The 25,850-nt window shown below is 36.2% G+C and overlaps 1 protein-coding gene across 1 annotated transcript; it reads right to left on the reverse strand.

Moving 5' to 3' along the window:
* Positions 1-280: 280 nt before the first annotated feature.
* LOC124973732 (TOG array regulator of axonemal microtubules protein 1-like) lies at positions 281-4,605 on the reverse strand. Its single transcript, XM_047537478.1, is given in 4 exon segments — positions 281-1,569; positions 1,572-2,801; positions 2,804-2,837; positions 2,839-4,605. Coding segments are annotated over 4 exon segments (4,320 nt in total).
* Between the last annotated feature and the right edge of the window lie 21,245 nt (positions 4,606-25,850).

A 25,850-nucleotide genomic window follows, 5' to 3' on the forward strand; every position in this document is an offset into this window, starting at 1 on the left:
CTTGTAATGGGCACAAGTGGTAGGGTTGATATAGGACAGATGTGTACTCACAGACTGCAAATAAAAATATTCATTGACTTAATTTACTGGATGTGAAGTTCAGGTACTCAGAATGTAACTTTAGATACGCAGTGCTGGGGATTGAACCTGTGTTTGTGATGCAAGCACCCTACCAACTGAGCTATATTCCCAGCCCTAGAATGTAACTTTAAAAAAGTTTCATCTGTAATCACATAAATGGTTTTTGTTCATCATATCACATTTCATCAAAGATTCATAATTAATTTAAAACCATCATATCTAGCAATTCCTCTAAACTCTTTCTGATATGTGGTGGTTGGGATGCAACCTGATTTAAGAGATTCTCACTCATCTGTGCAAAAAATGCTTTTGATAATTTACCTGTGGCCACTCGAATATTTCCTCCAGCTCCAGGCAGAGAGCCACTGTGTGTCATGTTTCCTAAAAGGTGCCATAAAACAACCAACACTTTCTGTTCTGTGGCGTGAGGCTTCCTTTGATAAAGTTCCATAACAATATCAGCAAGCTTTTCTGTCATATCTTGCTTTGCCTTTCCATTTAAAAATTGAGCTTTTTCTACAAATGGTTGTAGAAGCAAGTAATTATCTACATGCCGACTTAGTGCCTGAATAACGTTTGTTGCAGCAGCATAGATGCCTGGATTCTTGGAATTCAGATTATTATCCACTATTGCTGGAATTAGCATGTTGATTATAGGAGACAAGTTGTCACTAAGTAAAGGAATCATTTTGTGCATTGTTTCTATAGCCACCAGATTTACTTTACTATTGGAATCATGAAGTCGGGATTTAAAAGCATCAAAGATCTTCACAATATATCCAACAACAAGTTCTTGATTATTTTCAGCATCTGATAAAAGTTGTTTAATCCCATTAATACGATCACGAAAGTCCTTTGCATTTAATAAACTTGTTATAACTTTAACGCACTCTGCACTTTCTAAGGAATTATGAGGAACTGATTTTCTGGAGACTTCACGAACTTCAGTTACCTCTCTTTCAGCTGAACTGAAAGCATCTCTAGAAACAGATGATGATCTTGCATTTCCAACACTACCAGTGTGAGATCGCCTTCCTTTTGCTGAAGGAGTATCTAGCGGTACCTCTCCTAAACCCTTTTGTCGTAAGTTTTTAACAGATTCCTTAATATAAGACAAATCTTTAGATGGAACATATTTTTCAAGCATTTTCTCAAAGTTAGGATGACACATCATGAGGAAAATCATCTTTCGACCATAATACCTGGTTTCTTGTGAGCTGTCTTGAGCAAACTTGGCAGCAGCTGGTAACAAACGTTCAGCCATATCTTTTGTTCCAGATAAAATACGTTCTGGTTCCACAAATTCTACTACATCTGATAAATTCTGGGCCTTACATCTTCTTACTGCAATGTGTAGATGGCTTTGTCCTCCAGTGATAAGAGAAATAACTGCACGTGTAGGAGTTACATTATTAACCATAGCTCTCAATGCTTTGTCCACATCTTCTCTTATAAATGTACTTGATTCTCCAGCTTTGTGCAACAAAACTTTACTGTAGTATCTAGTTCTTGATCCATACTCTTTTTCAGATAAGTGAAAAGATCACTTAAACAAACCACATCAGCACGAGAAACTCCAGAGCGTAAATTTTTCACCTCTTGAACTACAGCAAAATTTGTTTCATGCAACTTTGTGTTCAATATCTTGGAATGAAAAGCAGCTAAGCATCTAATAAAATTCAGTCCCTCAATTTTCTTCTCCCAATCCTCATTGGCTAAAAGCCTTAGGGTTTCTGTGAGGGCTATTTCTGGTTTGGAAAATGGCCGTAGTTCTGATGAATCGATTATTTCTGGACTATGAGTAACAGAAGGCATCCTTTCTTTATACTGTGGAATAGCTCCAGGAGATGCTTCAGTTTCAGATGCTATTTTCTCAGTTCCTATATGTTTCATTCGTTCCCAGGGATTCTGGTCCTTCTTTTCACAATCTTCAATGTCAAAAAGTTCTTTTTCTTCTTTTCTCTTTGGTCTCATTTTGTCATAAGTAGATTTTGAAATAGAAACTTTAGTATCTTTGTCATTTTCAATATCAAGATATGATGGAATACTTTGTTGGACTGCTCTTCCATATATCCCTGATGGTGGTTCTATACTTTGTTTAATTGAAAATGTATCCCCATTTTCCACAGAAGATATTACTGGCTGGCTGCAGGTTGCTGGAGCTGAATTTGGATGTCCAAATACACCTTTTCCAACAACTACTACTGAATCTTCTGATAAGTTATTTGTGGATGTGAAGTCAAAAGTGGAAATTTGCTGTAAATTTGCTGATGACCTTGAAAATCCTGCACTGGGGCTTTGTTCAGCAATATGAGAGATTTTATTCTTTGCAGAAGAAAGTCTTGTTGGACAAGGCTTTGATCCAAATGTTGGATATATGTCTAACATTATTCTCTTTCCATGGAGAGTTGTAGACAGAGAAGAAGTCAATGATTCTTGGCTGCAAACTCCACTTTCACTGTAAGAGTTGATGTTTGGAGAGGAAGATCGAGATGGGGACTCCATGTTCAAATCAAGCTTCATTGCAGAATCAGGACTTTCAATATCAGAAGTGCTACCACTCAATTTTGCTCTTTTCTTAGCTTCACTATTATGAAGAGACCTAAGAGAGTTCTGCATCTCTTCTTGATCCAAATCTTTATCCCTGAAATTTAATTCTGAAAGATCAATTGTAAGACTATCTTTCTCATTCTTCCAGATATCATCAGGTTCCTTTTTTTGTGTCCCACTGTGCTTAAATCAGCTTTATTGGGCAAAAATGTTTATTCCTCTTGGTATAGGAGGGACAGGCTTTGTCCCATTTAGGCCTCTTCGAGAAGATGGTGATCTCACCAAGGCAGGTATAAGTTGAACTGGAGTAGATATTTCTTGAGAATTTTCTCCTGTAGGGTCAGATGGTTTTTGGCTGATGAGTTTTTTCTGTGGACTTGGCTTTGATAGTCCTTCAAAGGTTTTAAGAGGCCAGGAATTTGAGAAATTAACAGAATTATCTTGATACCTCTTCGGAGATACAGTAAGAGGAGATGTGTGCTTAGGACTAGTTCGAGGTGCTGAGAGAGGATAGGATGGAAGGATGAAGCCTCCTGGATTTGGATTTGGACCAGGACCAGAGTATGATGAAGTACGCTCTGTTTGACTACTGAATGTTTGCTGGGTCTTACTGCCAATATTTAGGCTAACATATACTTTATCTGGATGACTGTTATTTGTCCCCAGGAACTGTAAGTCAGAATCCACACTGTCAGTTTTACCACATATCTGTGAAAATCCAAGTTGTCCACATTTCCCAGGAAGGTTTGTCTGATGAATCCCAGTAGTACCAGCTGCACATACAGGAAGGGAATCTGGGTTAAAATCCCGACTATTCTAAAACAAGTTTCTTGATACTCTTTTTCTGTTAAAACATAAATCATCATTGGCTAGCATTCCTTGGCAGGGCTTTAATTTTGGAGATGGGATGAGGTCATATGGTGAAAACTGCTCTATATCCTTGGAGTTGGAGGCCTGGTTTTCTCCCAGAACTCCAGGCTGCTCACTTTCCCATGGTAATTTATTTTTTCTTTTTCCTGCACTTTATACCCTCTGGGTACAGACAGTTGGACTATAAGATCCATACATTTGTATGTTATCCCTGGTGTGATCACCACAGAGACAGTGCGCACTCTGAGTTCTGTTACCAGCCAAAAGCCAGTCTGTATCTGCCCCCTGTGCCAAATGGTTTGACCTAACCTGAGCAGAAGATGGCATGAGTATTGCATATTCCACAAATCCTTGTTCTGTTAGCCTTGGTAGGGTTTTTCTAGCCAATCTGGCCTGCACAGCATTTAACACTTCATCTCCATTATCTTGCAGTTCAATAGTATCTACAGCTTTAAAAAGGATGCTGGTTTTACCTGAGCCCATTGATGATGCCAACACAGCAAAGGCTTCTAGAGTTGCTTGGCGTACCCTGCATTTGCTATCTACAAGAGCTGGGGCAAGATCAAAAGACAGTTTGGGTAATTCGAAATCCTCACTGGGATAAGTCAGGAGGGAGCAGATGCAGATGTTCACCACCTCCTCTCTTACTCTGGAATGCTTATGTTTAAGATGTTCCAAGAGTAAACAAAGCACCTGTTGAGGACCTACTTCTTTCATTAGCTTGAGGAAGATTTTCATGTATTCCTGTTTGATCACCAACTTGTTGTCTGCTAGTACTTTGACAGAAACTGCTATAACTGGTTCTAAGAATTGTTGGACCTGCTCTCCAAGGCGAATGACTAGTAAATGCAGGACCTGAAGAGTGCTATGGACCACTTTGAAGTTAGAATCATCTAACAAATTATACAACAAGCTAATGAAACCAACAAGACTAGAATGAGGGGTAGAGCTAGGGTTAAATTTTCCCAGCACCTGGTTTAGTTCTTCAACAGCCTGAGTCCGGTTCTTATAGTCTTCCTGATCCAATAATCTTGAATGCAGCTCCTGAGGAATAATCCCAAATTTGAGATTGCTATCTTTAATCAGTTTATATTTAAAGTCCATCATAAAAATCTTCAAGATGATAAGTTAAATATTCATAATTATCAATTTTTAGTTATGTTAAGAAATTATGATCTCTAAACTTAGCCATTTATCATTTATCAAATACTGGTGTGAAGAAAAATCAAGATAGATTATACTGGTTTAAAATATGTATCTCAGCTGGGCAGGCATGGTTGCCCACATCTGTAATCTCAGTGGCTCGAGAGGCTGAGGCAGAAGGATCAGGAGTTCCAAGCCAGTCTCAGCAAAATCAACATGCTAAGTGACCCTCTCTGACCCTCTCTGTAAATAAAATACAAAATAAGACTGGGGATATGGTTCAGTGGTCAAGTGCTCCTGAGTTCAATCCCCAGTACCAAAAAAAAAAAGTATCTCTATCACAGAAGTCAATTTCGACTGTTCAAGAAATTCCTTTATCAGAAGGTTGGCAGAATAGGAGATAAATACATTACTGAGTATTGCCTCAAAAATAGCAATATGATGAAAATGAAATGTTAAAATGATAATCAGCCAGGTATGGTGGTGCAGGCCTGAAATCCCAATGGATGCAGAGATTGAGGGAAGAGGATTGGGAGTTCATAGACACTAAGCTACTCAATGAGACACTGTCTCTAAATAAAATACAAAATAGGTTTTGGGATGTGGCTCAGTGGTTGAGTGCCCCTGAGTTCAATCCCCAGTAACCCCCCCAAAAATATTAACCAAAGTACAATGGGAAAAAGAAGCATTTTAGACTCCTTTTCTTTTATTAATAAGGAAAATCAAAGATATACTAATTAAAAAGTCTACTGAAGAACAAATATGTATAGCACTTGTCATCTGCAATCAGAAGAACTAAAATTCAGAGGTAAAATGTAACATCTGGAATATTAAATTTAGTGGTAGTAGGAAGTATCAAAATATGTTTTATTACCAAACTTGAAAAACTCATAACTGACCTCTAAAAATAAAAACAAATGACAAGGAAAGATAAATCGGTGATTGGTCTATATGTCTAGGGCATGTAAAATTTATGCTTATTAATATAGTCATGTTCCTAAATCAAGGGATGAAGGATTACATCCAAACAAATGACTGTTATGCAGCTTCTAACAAGCACACATTTTCAGTTCATTACATATATGACACAATCCTTGAACCTTATACACTTTTTCCATTCTAACTGCGCCTTAGAGGAGGGTACCACAGGAGGGTCTCCTCTTAGGAGCACAGCTGCACAAGTGTTCAGATCTCTACAGCAAGCTAACTTTGGGACTTTGGGCAAGTTATTAAATTCTTCTAAATCTGTCTCCTCACTTATAAAATAGAAATAATATCTCATAGGCATTTGGAGAGGATGAATTAGAATAGATTGTATGACACAAAAAATAAATTTAGTTTAAACTATTTTAAAGTTACAGTTCTGTAGCATTAAGCACAGTCACACTGTTGTGCATCCATTACCACGGGTGTGTTGGAAGTACTCAAGACTGAGTGCAAAGAAACTGCACAGTGAATGACTGCTAAAATAATGCTAATTAGTGTTATCTTATTCCATCTTGGATCTGTGTAAATTATTTAGCCCTAAACAGAAACCAAAGCTTAGCTATTTCCACTGAAATACTCATATTCTGAGAAACTCTGGTTTCAATTGTTAAGCAATAAACTATATTTCCAGCTTTCAAATTCTTCATTTAAGTGAGTGAAATAAACATAAAAATATTAGAAGTCAACACATTGAGCTTACAAATGCTTATCACTGTTCTAAGAATATTACAGGTATAATCCTTCTAGGAGGTATATACAGCATCATTCACATTTTACAGCTGAGTACAAAGAGATTAAGAAATTTACATGAACTCACCAGTTAATAAATGACAAGGCCCAGAACTGCATTCAAACAGCTGAGTTCTAGTTCTGTGCTCTTAAACATTCTGCCATACTGCCTCTAGGCATATACCACCCACGTGATTATGAAAGGATACCAGATGTTAAGGTTGACAAAGATCTTAAGTTTTTCAGAAACTTTAATATCCATTATTTCATCATCCTAGAGACAATGAAAAGCAATTACTCCCACTTTACAGATGAAAAAAAATAAGTAATTTGCTCAAGGTCAACAGAAACATATAGGAGAGACCTGGATCTTAGCTTGGCCATGTAATAGCTGTGTGATTCTCTAATTTCCTTCAGTCAATTATGATAGAGAGAAACCAATAACATCTCTTGCAAGAAGCAAAGAAGTACATGGAAAGCACCTAGCATAGAGTTTTGTGTAGAAAGGGCTCAACAAATATTAATCCCCCTTTTCTCTTATTTAAGAGGGTTTTGAGGTATAAGCTATTTTCTTAATAATTCTAAACTATCATCTTTACACTTGCTTTCTTGTACAATTGTAAACTATAGTTTTCAAAAGTTGCATGACATGTGAATTTTTAACAAATTAGATGCAAAAGTAGGTTTGAGAATCCAGTTGTCTTTTTTATTAAAGCAGACATTAAAGAAATTTGCAAAAATGTAATGTCACTCTTCTCACTAAAGAGAATATCAATAGGCAACTGTTCACTATTTTTTGTTTTAGAAAATAATTATTTTTCATAAAGATGTTAAGTTAACATAATAAATTTGTTATTGCTATTTTTAATGAGTTAAAAAACTTTTAAATTTCTCCACTTTGATTTCTGAAATGGTAAAATTTGATAGATATAATACAAAGGCTCTGTGGGAGGTTGAAATAATTTATATGTTTGTATATATATACATACAATTTTGATATAATTTATATGTAGTAAAGTACATACACTTTTATGATATACCTCAAACTAGGACTAAAAAAGCACCTTCTTGATCTGATGAAAAATGTTTATTAAAAACTGTAAAATATATCACACTTATTTGTGAAATTTAAATTATCCCTAGATAAGGAACAAAGCCCAAATATCTAATATTACACCTATTCATCTTTGTACTGAAGATGATATCCAGAACAGTGAGGCAACAAAAATCGAATAGCAGGTATTATGATTGGAAAGAAACAAAAACTGTCTATCTTTCCAGATAATACGATCACATGTGTAGAAAAATTCTACAAATAAATCATTAGAATATGTAAGAGAATTTAGCAGATAGTTTAACAAAAAAAACACTATGAAAAAGTTCGTCAAATTCATATACATAATTAGAAAACAAAAAAGAAAAACATTTTTATGATACCATAAAATAATGAAATATCTAAAAATAAACTTCATAATGTAAAGAATCAGGAAAAAGATTATAAAATATTATTATTTTTTTTGTGTGTGGTGCTGGGGATCGAACCCAGGGCCTTGTGCTTGCAAGGCAAGCACTCTACCGACTGAGCTATCTCCACAGCCCATAAAATATTATTTTGAGGCAATAAAACCTAAAGAAATGGATCAGAATACTTCTTATTGTAACAGTATTAATTCTCCCTGTATTGATTTACAAATTCAATACAATATTCAAAATATAACCCCAAAATCTTGAAAAAAGTTTTTACAGTACTATTTACAAACTGTAAAGAATAAGGCTGGCTGAGATACTCTGGTAGAAGAACAAAGTATAAGGACCTGCTCTACCAGATATTAAAAGCTATGGTTAATTGAGAAAACATCTTGTTCACAAAGGAATATACTACAAAAGTATAGAGAAGAGTCAAGAAACATGCTCACAACGCTTGATAGATAACAGATGGCACAGCAGATCAGTATATAGAGGGCTTTTTTTTTTCAGACAAGGTCCAGTTAAATTGCCCTTCCTGGCCTTGAACTTACAAATCTCTTGCCTCAGCCTTGGAAGTCACTGGTATTACAGGTATGTACCACCATCCCTGGCCAAAGGTGTTCTTTTCAATAAATGCTGCTATATCAACTGCTTATCTGTATGGGGACAAAATGAAATCAACCCCTACTTCCACTTAACAAAAATTGACACTAAGTGGAATAAGATCAAAACAAGCTCAAACCATAAACAAAAAGAATTGATAAATCTTAGCAAGTTAAAATCATCGTCCAAGGAACAATTTTTTTATTAAAAAAAAACAATGAGAAGATATTGAAAACCCATATAAAACAACAGAGAAATAAAAAACAAATATGTGGAAAACTCCTGTAAATTAATGAGAAAATAAAGATACATAATCTAATAGAAAATGTGCAAAATGTGAGAACTTTATACCTACAATGTAATAAATAGTCCAAAGCTCCAAAAATGTTCAGCTATGACAATAAGTCAATAAGTAATTTATGGAATATTCATAAAATGTATTTCAATACAATAATGAAAATGATCCACACTCAATGGATGAATATCACAAACATTTTAAAAAGAAGCAAAACTCAAAAGAATGCATAATAAAAAACAATACCAATAGCATGAAGTTCAAGTAAATTTTGGAATGCATACATACCTGGTGAAAGTATAAAGATAAGCAAGGAAACTACCCCAAAGTCAGGATAATGTGTACCTATGGGGGACAGAGATGGTTGTAACTGGAAAAGGACATGAGTGGTGTCAATATTGCTAGTAATATTCTACTTCTTACCTGGGTGGCAGTTATATCACTTTTGCTCCATAATTGTTACTATGCATGTTTTTACACACTTTCTGAATGTGTGCATTACAATAATAAGAAGAATAAGAAAGGAAAAATCTTAATACACGGGATCTTCATTATCAAAATATATGTTTTCCAGCTAGGTGCAATGACATATGCCTGCCATCCTAGAGACTTGGGAGGCTGAGGGAGGAGGATTACAAGTTAGAGGCCTGCCACAGCAACTTAGCAAAACCCTCAGCAAATTGGCAAGGCTCTGTCTCAAAATAAAAAATAAAAAATAAAAAATTGTGGGTGTGGCTCAGTGGTAAAGCTCCCCTGGGTACAATTCCCAGTACCAAAACAATTTTTGATACCCCAATGCCAGCAACTGTAAGTCTTAGGGAGCAAAAATCATCATACAATGACAACATGTACTAATATACTTATCACTAAATACTGATCACACAAACTTCTCAACTTGATTAACAACAAGTTTTTCTTGCTTGTTGTAAGCATTCATAATACAAATACATCTGTAAATTCATTCCTTCAACAAACATTTACTCAATTCTACTACTTGCCAAACACTGTTCTTAGGCAAGATTCAAGATAAGCAAAAGCCCAGACAGAGAACCTGAGAACCTTCATTTCTACCCCAATTTGGCCTTTGACCTCTACTTTCCTACCAAGATTCACACACAATGAATCAGGAAGCAGCAATCCAAAGCACACAGTTATTAGGAAAATCACTACCCTAGGGAGTCTTCCTTGCAGAGGAATCACCGCTTGGAAACATTTGACAAAATCATGGTTTCCTGTTTCTAAGTAGGCAGATATCCCCTTACCAAGAACTCTCAGTCAAGTCGCTAGTTTTAATAATGATGATGCTTTGGAGACTGGCCAAAGTGGGGTCATAAACTTTCAGGGGATGCTTTGCCTGGGATCCAGAGACCAGAGGCATGTGATTTTTCAGAAATTATACAGTAGATTTTGTATGTACTGTATTTTTTTCTCAGATTAAAGTTCATACCTTCATGTGATTCTCACAGTTGTTCAACCAAGAAGGACGAATAAAACCAGCTCCCAACAAGTTGAAGAGTCTAGCTTTTGAAGTACAAATCCATGTAGTTACTAGGTCATCTCAATTGAAACCCAGCAGTCCTGACCCTAGGCCTCAGCTCTCAATGCCCAATATTTACTCATTGTTCCTTAAAGGCTTCTTTAGAGTGGAGAGCTGGTGGTCCTGGTGAATACTAATACCTGGACAAAGATGAGTTGACTGTCTTACTGGCAATAGGTGCTCAAATTAAGCCCATGGTCTGGATCACTCTCTCTGCTTTAATTTCTATTTCTGGGTCAGATTTGCTTTCTGCCTCAGTTTCTCCTGCAGCCTCAGCCTCTGCTGGTTGTCTTCCTCTGCCTAGTTTTCTTGCTCCTCCTCCATTTCCTTCTTACTGTCCTCTTCACTGTCTTCCTCTGACTTGCTCTCTCTGTCTGCCTTACTTTCTACCTCCCCCTCCTGCTCCACCCTGGCCCAACCTCTCCCTTCCTGGTCCCTCCTTCTGGGTCTGGAGGTCTAAGCCTCGGCACCATGGATGCGCCCGGCCAGACAGTGAGGAGGAACTTCTGCTCATACATCTCAGCGTGGCAGCGCCAGGAGCAGAAGCCACATTTGCTGTACCCTTCCTTGGCTGGAGCCTCCTATGGTTCTCACTTCCCACATGTGCTGTCCTGAGGCAGCTCCTCAAAGACCAGGTGGGTGCTATGCCACTTCCAGGCCTCAAGGCATGTGGGCCCCTTGCTTCCTGTCCCCTGGTGCAATTCCCTCCATGGGAGTCACCGCCCGGCTGGGCAGCGTGGTCCTGGAGCATGGAGCACAGGTCCTTCCGTGTGCTCTGCCTGTGTGTTTCTTGTGGGGCTTGAAGACAGGGCCTGGTGCATGCTAAGCATGTGCTCTAACCTTGAGTTGAACCTCAGCCCTATGTCTAGCTTTTTTCTCTCGGCATGTTTGCAAGACTCATCTGTGTTTTTCTATGCACTAGTAGTTTATTTTTTATTGCTGATAATGATCCATTGTATGACTATATCACAAAATGTTTTGTTTTTCTGTTGATGGATATTTGTATTTTGTTCAATTTTTAGCTATCAGGAATAATGCTGCCTGTTCACAGGGCAGTGAACTAATTTTTCTTGAGCATGTGGCTGTAATCTTGGGTTGGTGTATGTTATGGTTTTATAAGGAACTAAAAAATAATGTGCATGAGAGTTCCAGTTTCTTCATATCTTCAGCAACAGTAAGTTGATAATGACCATTTAAATTTATTAACCATTTTGCTGAACATCTGTCTGTGGTTTTAAAATGCATTTTTGGTAGTGTTTTGAACACCATTTGGAATGTATGTTGGTCATTAGAATGTCTTTTGTGAAATGCTTGTTCAAGTCTTGTGCTCGTTTTAACATTGAAATGTCTTTCACTTATTGATTTGTAAGGTTTCTTTGACTATTCTCTATACAGATACTGTATATATATATTAGTTGATAGATGATGTATTTACAACCTTAATGATATCTTTGATAATGAGGTAGATGTTCAAGATTTTAGTTAGCTCTGATTTATCAATTTTCTGTTTTGGTTTAATGCATTGTTTAAAATAAGATACCTTTACCTATCCCAACCCAATGTCAGGAAAATATTCTATGTTTTCCTTTACAAGTTTGATTGTTTTAGCTTTTGAATATAGGTGTAGAATAAACCTAAAGAACAAATTTCTGTGTATAGCTTGAGTTAAGGATAAAGGTTTATTATTTTCCTTGCATGTCTCATTTCCACCACATTTTAGAAGATCATCTTCCCCTGTATAATTGCAGAGGTAATTTTAGATATAAATGAAGAAAAGATAGAGTAATCCCCTTCCTTACTGTGCTTTTGATTTCTACAAAACACCTACTCAAAGGAAAAAGCACAGTAGCAACAGAATATTAGAGATTGAAAAGGGCTGGTTATTTTGAGAAAATGATTTGTGTCTTTTTCTTAAAGCAAGCTCATTCTAAAACAGCAGAAAAAGACTGAACCACATTTAGACATGAGCAAGTAAGCAAGCCCAAGACCTAGGAAGGTGCTGGTCACTGTATCCTATTGGGTAAAGAGAAAGCAAAAGGGAACTTTTATTTCAGAGAGTCAGTCTTATAAAGTTCCTACATTTTGAATCAAACTTTTTGTATTTTCAAGTCTCACTGCTGTCACTAAATGACTGACTGGCTGCCTGTGGGTTAGTCAAGGATTTTCATGGATCTAGATTTCCTCACCTAGAGGTGAGGAAAATCAGATATTTGGACTAGATGACATTTAAAGTTCCTCCAACCTCTAAAATTTTGTGATCTTTTCCTAGACCAAGAATTCTTTCTTTTTTAGTGCTTTTCCTTTGGTTCAGCAAATATTTATTGAGGCCCTATTTAATTCACATACTGTGACACAAAGACCCATGTTATGTGATTTAATTTATAAGAACTGTTCAAAATACACAAATTCACAGAGATGAAAGGTAGATGAGTTGTTTCTGGGGGATGAGAGTAGATGACAGGGTGATGACTAATGGGCCTACAGTTTCTTTTAGGAGTGACACAAATGTTCTGGAATTTGATAGTGGTGATGGTATAATGGCAAAGAATGAAATAGATACATACAACATTGCCCTTATTTTATCTCGGTGAATGTACTTTATGTACTAATGGTATATGGTTAGTACATAAAGACAACTGTGGTAGAGTATATTTTGCAATGGGCACACAATCTGGATTTGATTGCATTGATAGTGGGATTTTTTGGTGGTACAGGTGATTGAATTCAGGGACAGTCAACTAGCAGATTTTGTATGCAGATGACTTCTCTGTTGGTGACAGGGTACATTGAAATTGTTGAGTATTGTTGAATTGGGGTCTATCTGAGACTGAATATTAAGAAGTATTTGTTTCATGGAATTAGCTGCACTGACATTTTGGCACCAATATTTACTATTATTATAACTTCCTCTTGGATTGTTCCCTTTACCAGTATGTAATGACATTCCTGTCTCCTCTCACTAATTTTGGCTTGACAATCTGCTTTGTTAGACATGATAATAGCTTTCCTCCACTTGTTTTTTTTTTTTTTGACTCCATTTTAATGACATATCTTTTTCTATCCTTTTACTTCCAGTGCATGTCTGTGTCTGTTAGATGAGTTTCTTGTAGACAGTTAATTGTTCAATCTTTGTTTTGAATCTATTCTGCCAATCTGATTCTTTTAATTGGAGAGTTGAGAACCTTTATATTCAGAGTTATTATGGAGAGGAGTTTAATGATTTCTGTCAATTTGGTTTGTTGTATGTGTTTAACTCAGTCTTAATTTTCATTTCTTACATGCATTTCTTGTGAGCTTCATCTATTTGAGGGCCCTAGGGTTCTATTTTTTAAGTTTCCTCTGTGCACACTGCTGTAGTGCCATTATACTGTATATTTTTTTTGCTTGTTTACCATTATCTTGGACAGTTTCAATTTCTACTTTGAATCTGAATGATAGTTTTTCTGGATATAGAAATCTTGACTGGTAATTGCTTCCTTCAGAGCTTGGATCATCTCATTCTAAACCCTAGCTTTTAGAGTCTGAGGTAAAAAATTACTACATGAGCTTTATTGGTTTGCCACTAAGTGTGATCTAATACTTTTTCTCTTGCAGCCTTTAATATTCTATTCTTATTCCTCAGTTAGCCATTTTGATGATTGTGTGTCCTTGAGAGTTCTTTTGTCATCTTATCTATTGGAGTTCTATATGCCTTCTGAATATGACTGTCCATCTGATTCATAAGGTTCAAAAATTTTTCTGCCATTGTTTCACTGAAAAGGTTCTTCATGCCATTGATCTGTATCTCCATGCCTTCTTTAAGCCCAGTGACTCTTATGTTTGGTCTCTTACTTTTGTTCAAGAGTTCTTGTGTTTTATGATCAGGGTCTTTTATATTTTATTTTTCTTTGCTGTTTACTGAGGATTCCACTTTATATATACCTTATCTTTGAGGCCTGAAATTCAGTTTTCTGTTTATTCTAATCTGTTGGTGACACTATCAAATGAATTATTTGATTTATTATGCCTTACTTTCTGATTGTTTTTAAAGAAAATTCCGTCTTTATTCTCGGTTTTAAATTTCATTTTATTGGTTCTCCTCAGTTATACATGACAGTAGAATTGCATTCTGATAAAATTATATAAACATAGGATGTAACTTATTCTAATTAGGACCCCATTTTTGATTATGGGTACAATGGGTACAATAGTGGGGTTCACTTAGGTATTTTCATAAGTGTACATAGGAAAATTATGTTAGATTTATTCTATTCTTTGTCCTATTCCTATCCCCCCTTCCTTTTATTTCCCCTTTGTCTAATTTGTCTCTTTATTAAAATATTTTTGCATTTCCCATGTTTTCTGTCTTAGTTTGTTTCTTAGATCTTCCTTTAGTTCATTGATCATTTTAGCCATCAATTTTCTGAATTCTTTATCCAGTATTTTCTCTGTTGTATTGTGTCTGGGTCATCAGATAAAATGGCATGGACTATTGAAGATATTTTATTTGGATCCTCTTGCAAAGCCTACTGAACTTCTGGGATTACAGGTGTGAACCACTGAGCCTGGTACTGAATTTTTAATGTAAGCACTCAGAGATAAACTTTCCTCTTAGAACTGCCTTCATAGTGTTCCAGAGCTTCTGATGTGTTGCATCCTGATTCTTTTTTTCTTCTCAATATTATTTGTTTCTCTCCTGATTTCTTTTAGAACCCCTTCATTGTTCAAATTGTATTGTTCAATCTCCATGTTTTATATAGTTTCTGTTATTTTTGGTGTTGATTTCTAATTTCATTTTTATTGTGATATAAGATGCATGGAGTTAATTTTTTATTTTTTATTTTTTGCATTTGCTACTACTTGCACTGGGCCTGAAATATGGTCTTTTTTGGAGACAGTTTCATGAGAAGCTGAGAAGAAAGTGAATTTGGCTATTTTTAGAGGACATATTCTATAGATACCTGTTAGGTCCATTTGATTTATAATATTTTTTAGGTCTGAAAAGTCTATATTACTGTTAGTTATGGGTGGGAGAGATGTTTTGAAATCACAGTATTATTTTCTGGGATATATATGAGTCATTGAATAGTGTTTTATATGTATGTAAGTGCATGAATGTTTACAGCATAATTATTTATTATCATTCTATCTTCTCATTGGGTTATTCCCTTTCCCAGTAAAAAGTGACCTTTTTTGTTTTTTTTTCTGATTAATTTTGGCTTAAAATCTGATTTGTCAGATTTGGGATTAGTTTCTCCTGCTCATTTAGGAGCTCTGTTTTCAAGGAATATCATTTTAAATTTTCTCTTTCACTTTCAGCCTGTGGTTGTCTTTACCTGTAATATGAATTTCTCATACACAACATATAATTGGGTGTTGCAATTTAATTTATTCTGTCAGTCAGTATGATTTAATTGGAAAGTTGATATCATTTACATTGTTATTCTACAGAGTTGTTTACTGATTCCTGCCATTTAATTTCTTCTTTTTCTCTTTCCACATTTTTATTGGTGTTTTATAGTTCTACATAATGGCATTTTTGTTATATACTCATACACGCACATAATATAGCAATATAATCTGGTTTATTTGATTAACTTTTATTGTTTAGTGTGGCCATGTTATTTGCTGAACTAACTCAAGTGAGATTAATCCATTTGTGAGCTCTGGGCTTTGGTTTTAATTCTTTCTGCTTTTATTATTTAAGTATTTTCTGCAGTGCCAGCTTTGTAGTCATAAACTATTTTAGTTTCTGCTTCCATTGGAAGATTTCTACTTCCCTTTTGATTATGAAGGTTAGGTTTGCTGGATATTCCAATCTTGGAAGGTAGATATTTTCTTTCAGAGCTTAGAACACATCATTCCAAGCCCTCCTGGATTTTTAGTTTGTACTGAGAAATCAGAAGTATTTCTGATTGTGCCATTGTATATTGGATATATGTCATTTGTTCTTGATCTTTACTCTTACAGCTAAGAGTTTGCCTTGAGTCTCAGAAATGTATGGAGCATAATGAGTTTGCTAACATCACATGTGAGCATTTTTCTTAATAATAAATATATCGCTGATATGTAAGGCATGTATGTTAGAGGGTTTTCTACAAGTATTATATGCATTAGGTTTTAAGAGTATGGTAGTTTTCATTTGAATAAAACTTTGACATATTCTTGGCATGTATAGGGCTTCTCTTGAGTGCTAAATCTGTGGCGATTTGTAAGATGTGAACTTGCATTCAAAACTTTGCACATTCTCTACATTTATATGTACTAATCGATTATAATAACTTCAATACTTTAAAATATACAGTTTTGATTAAAAAACCTTTGCCATATTTTTTTTTTGCAATTGTAGACCTTTTTTGCAGTATGGATTCTCTGATGATCAATAAGGTGTGATCTCATAGTTAATGCTTTTTACATACTTGTCAGGATTCTCTCAAGTATGAATTCTCTGATGTTGAGTAAGTTTTGACCTTTCCAAAAAAACGTTCCCACATCATTAAAATTTGGAGGGCTTCTCTCCAGTATGGGTTATCTGGTGATCAATAAATTTTGAAATTTGAATAAAAGTTTTGCCACATTCTTTATATTTGTACAACTTCTCTGCAGTATGAATTTTTTGGTGTTGTGTAAGGTGTGATCTTTGAATAAAAACTTTTCCAAATTTTTTACATTTGAATGTCTTCACTTTAGTATGAATTCTCTGGTGTTCTGAAAGGTGTGACCTTCAAATAAATGCTTTGTCACATTTTTCACATGTGTGGGTCTTCTCATCCAGTATCTTGTGTTGAGTAAGATAAAATGTGTTATTAAAAGTTTTTCCAGACTCTACATTTGTATGGCTTCTCTTCAGCATGAATTCTCTGGTGTTGTACAAGGTGTGATCTTTGAGTAAAACTTTTCCACATTCTTCACATGTGTGGGGCTTCTCTCCAGGATGAAGTATCTGGTGTTGAATAAGCAACAACATGTTATTAAAAGCTTTGCCACACTCTTTATATTTGTATGGTTCCTCTCCGGTATGGATTTTCTGGTGAACAATAGGTTGCTCCTAAAAGCAAAAACTTTGCCACATTCATTATATTTGCAAGGCTTTTCTCCAGTATGAATCCTCTAGTGATCAATAAGTTTTGAAATTTGAGTGAAAGTTTTACCACATTCTTTACATTTGTATGACTTCTCTCCAGTATGAATTCTGTGGTGAACAATAAGGTTTGAGTTTTGATTAAACACTTTGCCACATTCATTCCATTTGCAGGTCTTTTCTTCAGTACTCTTTACTAAGGGTTGAAAACTTTGACATATTTCTTGCATTTTTTTTTTTGGTCTCTCTTCATAGTGAGTCTTAAGGTGTTTAGTAAGGGTAGAAGTTGGATTAAAATTTTTGCCATATTTTTGACATACAAGGAGTTTATCACTGCTAAGATAAAGAATTGAGGAATCTTTAAATGTTTTGATACATTCTTTAAATTTGTAGGGCTTCCCTCCAGTATGAATTCTCCGGTGTTCAGTAATGCTTGCCATTTTATTTAGATATCTTTCACATTTTTTACATTTATAGTTATTTTCTTGAATATGAATGCTTGGCAGAATGAATTTCTAGCATTGATCCAACACTTTCTCACTTTTATTATCTCTGTAAATTTTCATTTTTAAATGATCACACTGGTGCTCTCTAGGATTTAAAAAAGGATTAATATTTTATGAGTTTTATATTATTTATATTATTTGATACCAAAATAAATATCCTGGTAATTACTTAGGGTAGAGATCTTGAAAAATTTTTTCATAAATATATAGGTCTCTCCAACTATCAATATCTGAATTTAGATTAAGCAATAGTAGGTAAGTACAAATCTTCCCACATTCATTGAAATTATATGCTTTGTTACAAGTAGAAACTATTCATTTCAGCCTTTTAGAAAAGTAACAGATTGATCAGAGTCAAAAATATTCTTTAATTTATAGTCTTTTGTGTACAGAAATGTTTGAGTGAATGTGTAACTCAGTGCTACATTTTAAAATATTACAGTTACTAAATGAACCACAGAATAGTCTCCAGAGCAAATTTTCCAGTTTTTAAGGCTATAATTCCAACAATGCTGTAGAAATATATTTAAATGCACACATAGGTCATCAAAATTGATTGGCAAAAATTTAGAAGTCTTCTGACATGTGGTGTAAAAACATAACCTCAAGACAGTGTGATTTTTATTATAATCATCATGCATTTATTATGTTCATTAAGAAAAATTTTCTGAACTTCAGTCTCTTCTACAGTTTTTCATTCCTTATGTAAAGGTAAATTTTCAATATCATAGTTTCCATAGTTTCCCTTAATCAGGTTTTGGAATAAATATTTTATTCCCTGCCATGCTGAAAATTCTTGGGTTTGATGAGATGATGTAACCAGAAAGACCAGGTTTCTGTTGATCTATAACATCACATCTCTGTATATAGTTTGCAGAGCAGGATCCAGACATTTCCATCCCTCTTCAGAGAAATCAATTGCCACATTCCTGAATGTCAATTGTTCTTCTAAAGGATCTAGGACAGAACTATTCTTGGCATTTTCTCAAATCTGATGACTTCTGGTTTTCCTCAGCTTGTGGCCACAACTACTTCTCTTCTGTGTTGATGGAGTCCATTTCCTGACTTTTGGGATGCGTAGTGTTCTCCCTGTTTTTTTCAGCAACTGTAGCACAGAAGCTGGGGCTTCTGATATAACACAGGAAGTCTAGAAGTGGATTCAAAGAATGGCGGACTCCAGACACAAAGGGGCTATTTTAATTTTAATTTTTTTGTGTGTCTTTCATGTCTAAGATTTCTGTTTGGTTCTTTTCCAGCATCTCTATTGAATTTTTCATATCCTGTAGTTACTTCTGTGATTCATTCAGTTATTTTTCTGTGTTCTCTTGGAATTCATTGAACTCTTAAATAATCATTATTTTTGAATTATTTATTGGATATTTTATCCACCTCAATATTTCTGTAGTTAGTTTCTGATGAATTTTGAACTTTAAGAAGTGTCATAATAACTTATTTTTCATATTTCTTATTTTCATATTTTTCATATTTCATATTCCTGTGCATCCTTTGTATTCCTTGGAATTTGTGCATCTGTTAGGTTGTCTTTCTCTTCCACTTTTATGTGAGGGCCATTTTAAGCACAGCCTTTCCTTGGTGAAGTATTTTGGAATATCACATTGTGAATTGTTGTATATATTTTCAACTGTTGTATGTATTTTCCCTGCTAGTTCATTGGTGATGATTAGTGAATTGTGATACAGCATGTATTGTGTCAGAGCTTAAGGAGCTAACATTCTGTGTAGCTCTTTGGAGAGTGGGGTCCTTCTTGTAGATCAGGAAGTTGTGTTGCATGCAGTGGGGTATATGCAGTTCATACTCTGTTGGTGCTCTTATAGACTTGACAACTCTGTATAGTCTAAAGGTGTATGGGGACAGTCTAGATTGAGGCCCACCATAGGTGTGTGCCTAGAGTCTCTGTGTTATTTCTTTCTGTTTTTGCTGCAGGACTGGATGTTTGTGAGTGGGGCTTAAGCCCTAGGGACATTCATACTTGGGATCTGGTTGTTAGTTTGGGATTTTTGTCTTCCCCATCCTTTGTGTTAATATTTGGTGAAATTTGAGCAAGATTAGATTGTGTATGGAACAAGGTTTGCTGTCTCTTGATGGGGGCAGGGGTGACTCTACCCTATGAAACTGTACTATCACATTGAATTCTCAGCACCTCACAGGAAAAAGAAAAACAAACAACAGCAGCAAACAATATGCAAAATTTAAATAAACACCAGGTGCCTGATAGGACATCTGTAACATTAATAATCACAAAAACAGGAATGGCAACATTTGAAGTTCACAACAGCAAAACAAAAAAAATGTCATTAACTGGATCTAGAATATAAAAATTTACCACATTATCAGTACCTGCAGATAAATGGTGGGCACAGAAATTATATAATCAAAATAGTTCTAAAAGACTTTAAAAACAGTGTGTGTTAAGAGAAAAGAAAATGATGTAGGAGGGCAAAGGGATGTTTAGAATATCTAAAATATAATTAGAGAAAGCAGAAGAGAGATAACTAGTGAAGGCCATAAAAAAGAAGGAAAATATTAAATAAAAGAAACAATATGCTCTAGGTATACTTACATATGTATTATATGTAAACATACATAAAGAGGATTTGGTCTTTAGAGAAGAACAGAGAGTAGAGTAACAAAAGAAGAAAATGAAAAATAAAACAACACCTCCTACTAGTCCTAAAAAATTGCAAAATAACAAAAGCATAATAAAATGATGAAAAACAAAAAGGAAACAAATGTTTGCATATGTATATATATATACATACATATATATAAATATATATATATATATATATATATGAACCAATCACCAAATTCTACCAGATCACAAAAAAAAAAATTTGTAATGAAAACTCAAAGAATTGATAATCACTAAGTTGAGTGAAACAGGACAAGGATGAATATTTACTGTTCATGTCTGACTACCTTTCTTTCTGTTTCTTCTTGGGCTATGCAACCCATACACAGAGTAAGGACTAGGAATTGTTAAACCTTTCTTTTTTGTTTGTTTCTTACCATTATGCTAATTGCAGAGGCCCGGAAAAAAAGCTGGTTGCAATAACTCTCAACTTCCCTGTTCACCAATTTGAGGTAGATGGAATGAGAAATGCCCTTCATTGAATTTTTTTTTTCTGGACAGACTAGTTTGAAGCACTCCCAGGCAGGGCAGATGTAGAGTTCTAAATGGAAAGTTTCAATGGCCATGGTTTGTATCTGATCAGAATGTTGGAAATTTGTTGGGTCGTATCTACTCCAGAGAGATATTAGATCAGCACATTCCCAGAGTTGGGCAGTGGCCACACTCTTCTGGGCATCTGGAACTCTGACACCTCCAAGGAATTTCATTTCCAGGGAAAAGTAACCAACCACCATAGGTGCAGGGTGCATATTCTAAGATACTCCATCACCCATGTATATGGCCTTCAAATGTTTAGCACCTGAATGTAATCATAACCATTAGTTGAGTTTCCCATCTTTCTTCAGCTTCCATACTCATCATGAATATGATTTAGTTATGCACCCTTAATATCTCTGCATTCATCTCCCTGGATAGAAACTCTGCTCCTGCTTCAATCACATACTGCCAGATACACCCTAGGCCTCATGGTAGGAAATGGCCAAGAAAGTGTAGCAATATTTGCAATAATCTCCTAGGTTTCTGCAGCAGCAATCTCCAGTGTGACATCCTCAAGATTTCTCTTTGCCTCATCCATTTTCTCACAAGTAGGGAAACCTGGAGAATTTTTCAAATACCAGAACACTGTGACCCTATAATTCATAAGATCATACTGCTTTTCTGTTCTTCAGATATTTCCTGTGCCAAATTACTACAGTGTGTTCTCTGTATTTCCTTTTGTGTCACCCTCTACTTTGCAGTGACTCAGTGTCAGTGCTACCACCAGTTTATCTTCAATGTACTTTTAAAATTTGTTGTAATTAGTCATACATGACAGTAGAGTGCACTTTGATACATCTTACATAAATGGAGTCTAACTTGAAGGTTTCCACTGGACAGGACATATCCACTGATGAATCTTGGTCATCTTCTCCCTAGTTTGGGGAATCAGTGAGGGTCATTTCATCATGGAAATGGTAGCCATCTGCAAAATGACTTACTGTTATACAGTCAAGAGAAATCAAAACTAAAGATATTCCCTCTATACTCTCAGGGAATATTACACACACACACTCACAAATTTTGGAAAATCTAGGAGAAACAGTCAAATGTAGGACCCAAATTGAATCAAGAACATATAAACATTTACATATTATGAGTAACAAATAAGGAGATAGCCACAGGACCAAATCTTATGACAAAAAAGATCAGGTCCCAACTTAGTCAATGATGAATTCGACCAGATTCTAGAAGAAGCAATAATACCAGTGCTCCCCAAACTATTCCAATACCCAGAGGATATAGGGACTTGTTTAAACTCAGTCTTCAAGTTCAGTGGGACACTGATTCAAAATCGGACCAGGATAGAACCCACAACGATGAGCAGAATAATGTGAGGTGGATGTCCCTGTCCAGGAGTGGAAACAGGCATTGTGGGGGATGGAGACAGTGGTGAGTGCAGTGCAGGCCTCCTAAGTGGCTGCAGGAGAGGTTGCTCCTGGGACTTTTCTGCTGCTCTTGTAATAGGCACAGTCTTGTGTCTTGAGAGGAGCTCTTGCTGCACTGGGGAGTTTTTTTGGTTGTCAGCCTGTTGAAACAGAAGAGCCTCCATTGGGTTCATGAAAGAGGAGATGATTGCAGTTTTGGAGATAAAAGTGGGATGACAGGAGGGAAAGATGCTCAAAAAGGGTTCCATCATTTCTCAGGGTCATCATGGTTAAGAAAGTTAAGATTCCTTGTGCTTAGCAGACCAAAAGAGAAGAGTCTGAAAGCCAGTGGTTGATCTTGGGATTGTCTCCATGGGTTGCTATCTTAAGGGGGAAGGCCTTGCCCAACTGGGGTGGGTGGCCTGACCAAATTGAGAGCCTTGACAAGTCTTCAAGGGGCAGAGCAAGCCAGATTCACTACCCTATTGTGAAGGTGATAGGATGCCCAGTGTCCCTGTGGAGTGGAGGAAGGTGCAGTTGAGGCCCAGCTGAAGGGTATGGAAGTCTGTTGGGTTCTGGGGAACATCAGCGTTTAAACAGCATCATTCTGTCTTACCCTTGGATATCCTGCTGTTGTCTGACAGAGGCCTCTCTCGTGCCTTTGCACCACAAGAAGTGTCTTGATTGTGTAAAAGTGGGGAAGGATGAAACATGGCATTTCATCCCACATTCCTGAACTTGGACCCAAAATTCAAGCTATAAAATGGGTATTCACTGACCCATGCCTATTGGTCTAGCACATACCTATACCTCGTTGTGTTCTAGCAGGTGGCCATTTATTTCTTGCTCACAGTTTCAGTACTACAAGCAGAGTAGTCAGCAAAATTTCTCCCCAAGGAGCTTCCTGATAGTGTGTGTTCAGCATTGACCACAGTTAATAAGGAGAACAGAGATCTCACCAAAAGACTGCTTCCTCTGTGTACCTTCCATCCCTCTCACTCTGGTACCACATATCTGCCAATTTTGCTTTCCCTAATCAATCAAATAGCCAAAGCCCAAAGAACTCCAAAGATCTCCAAACCAAAGGAAAGTAGAGAGAACCAGGCCAAGGGTCCGTGTCTGCAGTGGTGAGGACCACAACCTCTGAGCCCAAATAAGAACCTAGCCTCCTCATAGCCAGTTTTGAGGACAGAGCTGTACAGGAAATGGGTGGGGATGGGATGAACGTCCTCTTTGCCCCAGGATCACAGAAGTCAGGGCAAGACCAGTGGTATGCATTGAAACAGGGCTCACACCAGGTCCTGCAAGGAAGAAGGTGGTTGTTGGCTTAGGGCAGCATTTTCTTCCTGGGTTCCACAGGAGTGGGTCCTGACTGGAGAAGGAGGATATGGTGGCTGCCTCAGTGCTCCTGGTTGCAGGAGAGTTCTGGTCAAGTGAGTATGGGCCCTGAACAACAGGTTTCTCTTTACTGTGCATCCATGAGAAGCAGAGTTGCCCGGGTGAGAGAGAAAGACACAGTTGTTAATATATGCAGCCTTTCTCATGATAGTATTGATGACCTGGAGTGGTTTTAGGGGTTTATGCAAAGGGGGGCCCTTTGGCACTTAAAGGAGTTGCCCCCATGGTTCCAAGAACAGAGTTTTTTTTTTTTTTTTTTTTTTTTTTTGTCCCATGTAAGGTGGTCACTATGGTGATGACATGGTTAGTGGAGTTGCAGACATTCAAACCCAAGTTGGCCTATTATTGCTGTGGGCAATAATGTGTGCTTCTTTTTTTTTTATTGTAAACAAATGGGAAACATGTTGTTTCTCTGTTTGTACATGGCATAAAGGCATACCATTTATGTAATCATAAATTTACATAGGGTAATGTTGTTTGATTCATTCTGTTATTTTTTCCCTTACCCCAAAACCTCCCACCCCTCTTTTCCCTCTATACAGTCCTTCCTTTCTCCATTCTTGCCCCCCTCCATAATCCTAACTCTAACCCTAACACTAACCCCTCCCACCCCCCATTATGTGTCATCATCCACTTATTAGCGATATCATTTGTCCTTTGTTTTCTCGATTCTGTTATTTGCATTCTTGGTGTAGAGTTTTTTGAGTTCTTTATAGATTCTGGAGATTAGTGCTCTATCTGAAGTAAGATTGGCAAAGATTTTCTCCCACTCTGTAGGCTCTTTCTTTGCATTACTGATAGTTTCCTTTGCTGAGAGAAAACTTTTTATTTTGAATCTATCCCAGTTATTGATTCTTACTTTTATTTTTTGTGCTATGGGAGTCCTGTTAAGGAAGTCTGGTCCTAAGCCGACATGTTGAAGCTCTGGACCTACTTTTTCTTCTATAAGATGCAAGGTCTCTAGTCTGATTCCAAGGTCCTTAATCCATTCTCAGTTTAGTTTCGTGTATGGTGAGAGATAGGGGTTTAGTTTCATTCTGTTGCATATGGATTTCCAATTCTCCCAGCACCATTTGTTGAAGAGGCTATCTTTTCTCCATTGCATATTTTTGGCCCCTTTGTCTAGTATGAGAAAATTGTATTTATTTGGGTTTGTGTCCATGTCCTCTATTCTGTACCATTGATCTACCTGTCTATTTTGGTACCAATACCATGCCGTTTTTGTTACTATTGCTTTGTAGTAGAGTTGAACATCTGGTATTGCGATATGCCCTGCTTTACTCTTTCTGCCAAGGATTACTTTAGTTATTCTGGGTTTTTTATTTTTCCAGATGAATTTCATAATTGCTTGCTCTATTTCTGTAAGGTACATCATTGGGATTTTAATTGGAATTGCATTGAATCTGTATAGCACTTTAGGTAGTATGGCCATTTTGACAATATTAATTCTTCCTATCCAAGAACATGGGAGATCTTTCCATCTTCTAAGGTTTCCTTTAATTTCTTTCTTTAGTGTTCTGTAGTTCTCATTGTAGAGGTCTTTCACCTCTTTTGTGAGATTGATTCCCAAGTATTTTATTTTTTTCGATGCTATTGTGAATGGGGTAGTTTTCCTAATTTCTCTTTCTGATGATTCATCACTTATGTATAAAAACGCATTAGCTTTATGTGCATTGAGCTTATATCTCGCTACTTTACTGAATTCATTCATGAGATCTAAAAGTTCTCTGGTGGAATTTCCTGGTTCCTCTAAGTATATAATCATATCAGCAGCAAATAGGGATAGTTTGAGTTCTTCTTTTCCTATTAGTATCCCTTTAATTACTTTGGTCTGTCTAATTGCTCTGGCTAGAGTTTCAAGGACAATATTGAAAAGAAGTGGAGAAAGAGGGTATCCCTGCCTTGTTCCAGTTTTTAGGGGGAATGTTTTCAGTTTTTCATCATTTAGAATGATATTAGCCATGGGCTTAGCATAGATGGCCTTTACAATGTTAAGGAATGTTCCCACTATCCCTATTTTTTGTAGTGTTTTGAGCATGAAGGGGTGCTGTATTTTATCAATGCTTT

The sequence above is a fragment of the Sciurus carolinensis genome, unplaced genomic scaffold, assembly GCF_902686445.1.
Source record: "Sciurus carolinensis unplaced genomic scaffold, mSciCar1.2, whole genome shotgun sequence".
NCBI classification, from domain to species: Eukaryota; Metazoa; Chordata; class Mammalia; order Rodentia; family Sciuridae; genus Sciurus; species Sciurus carolinensis.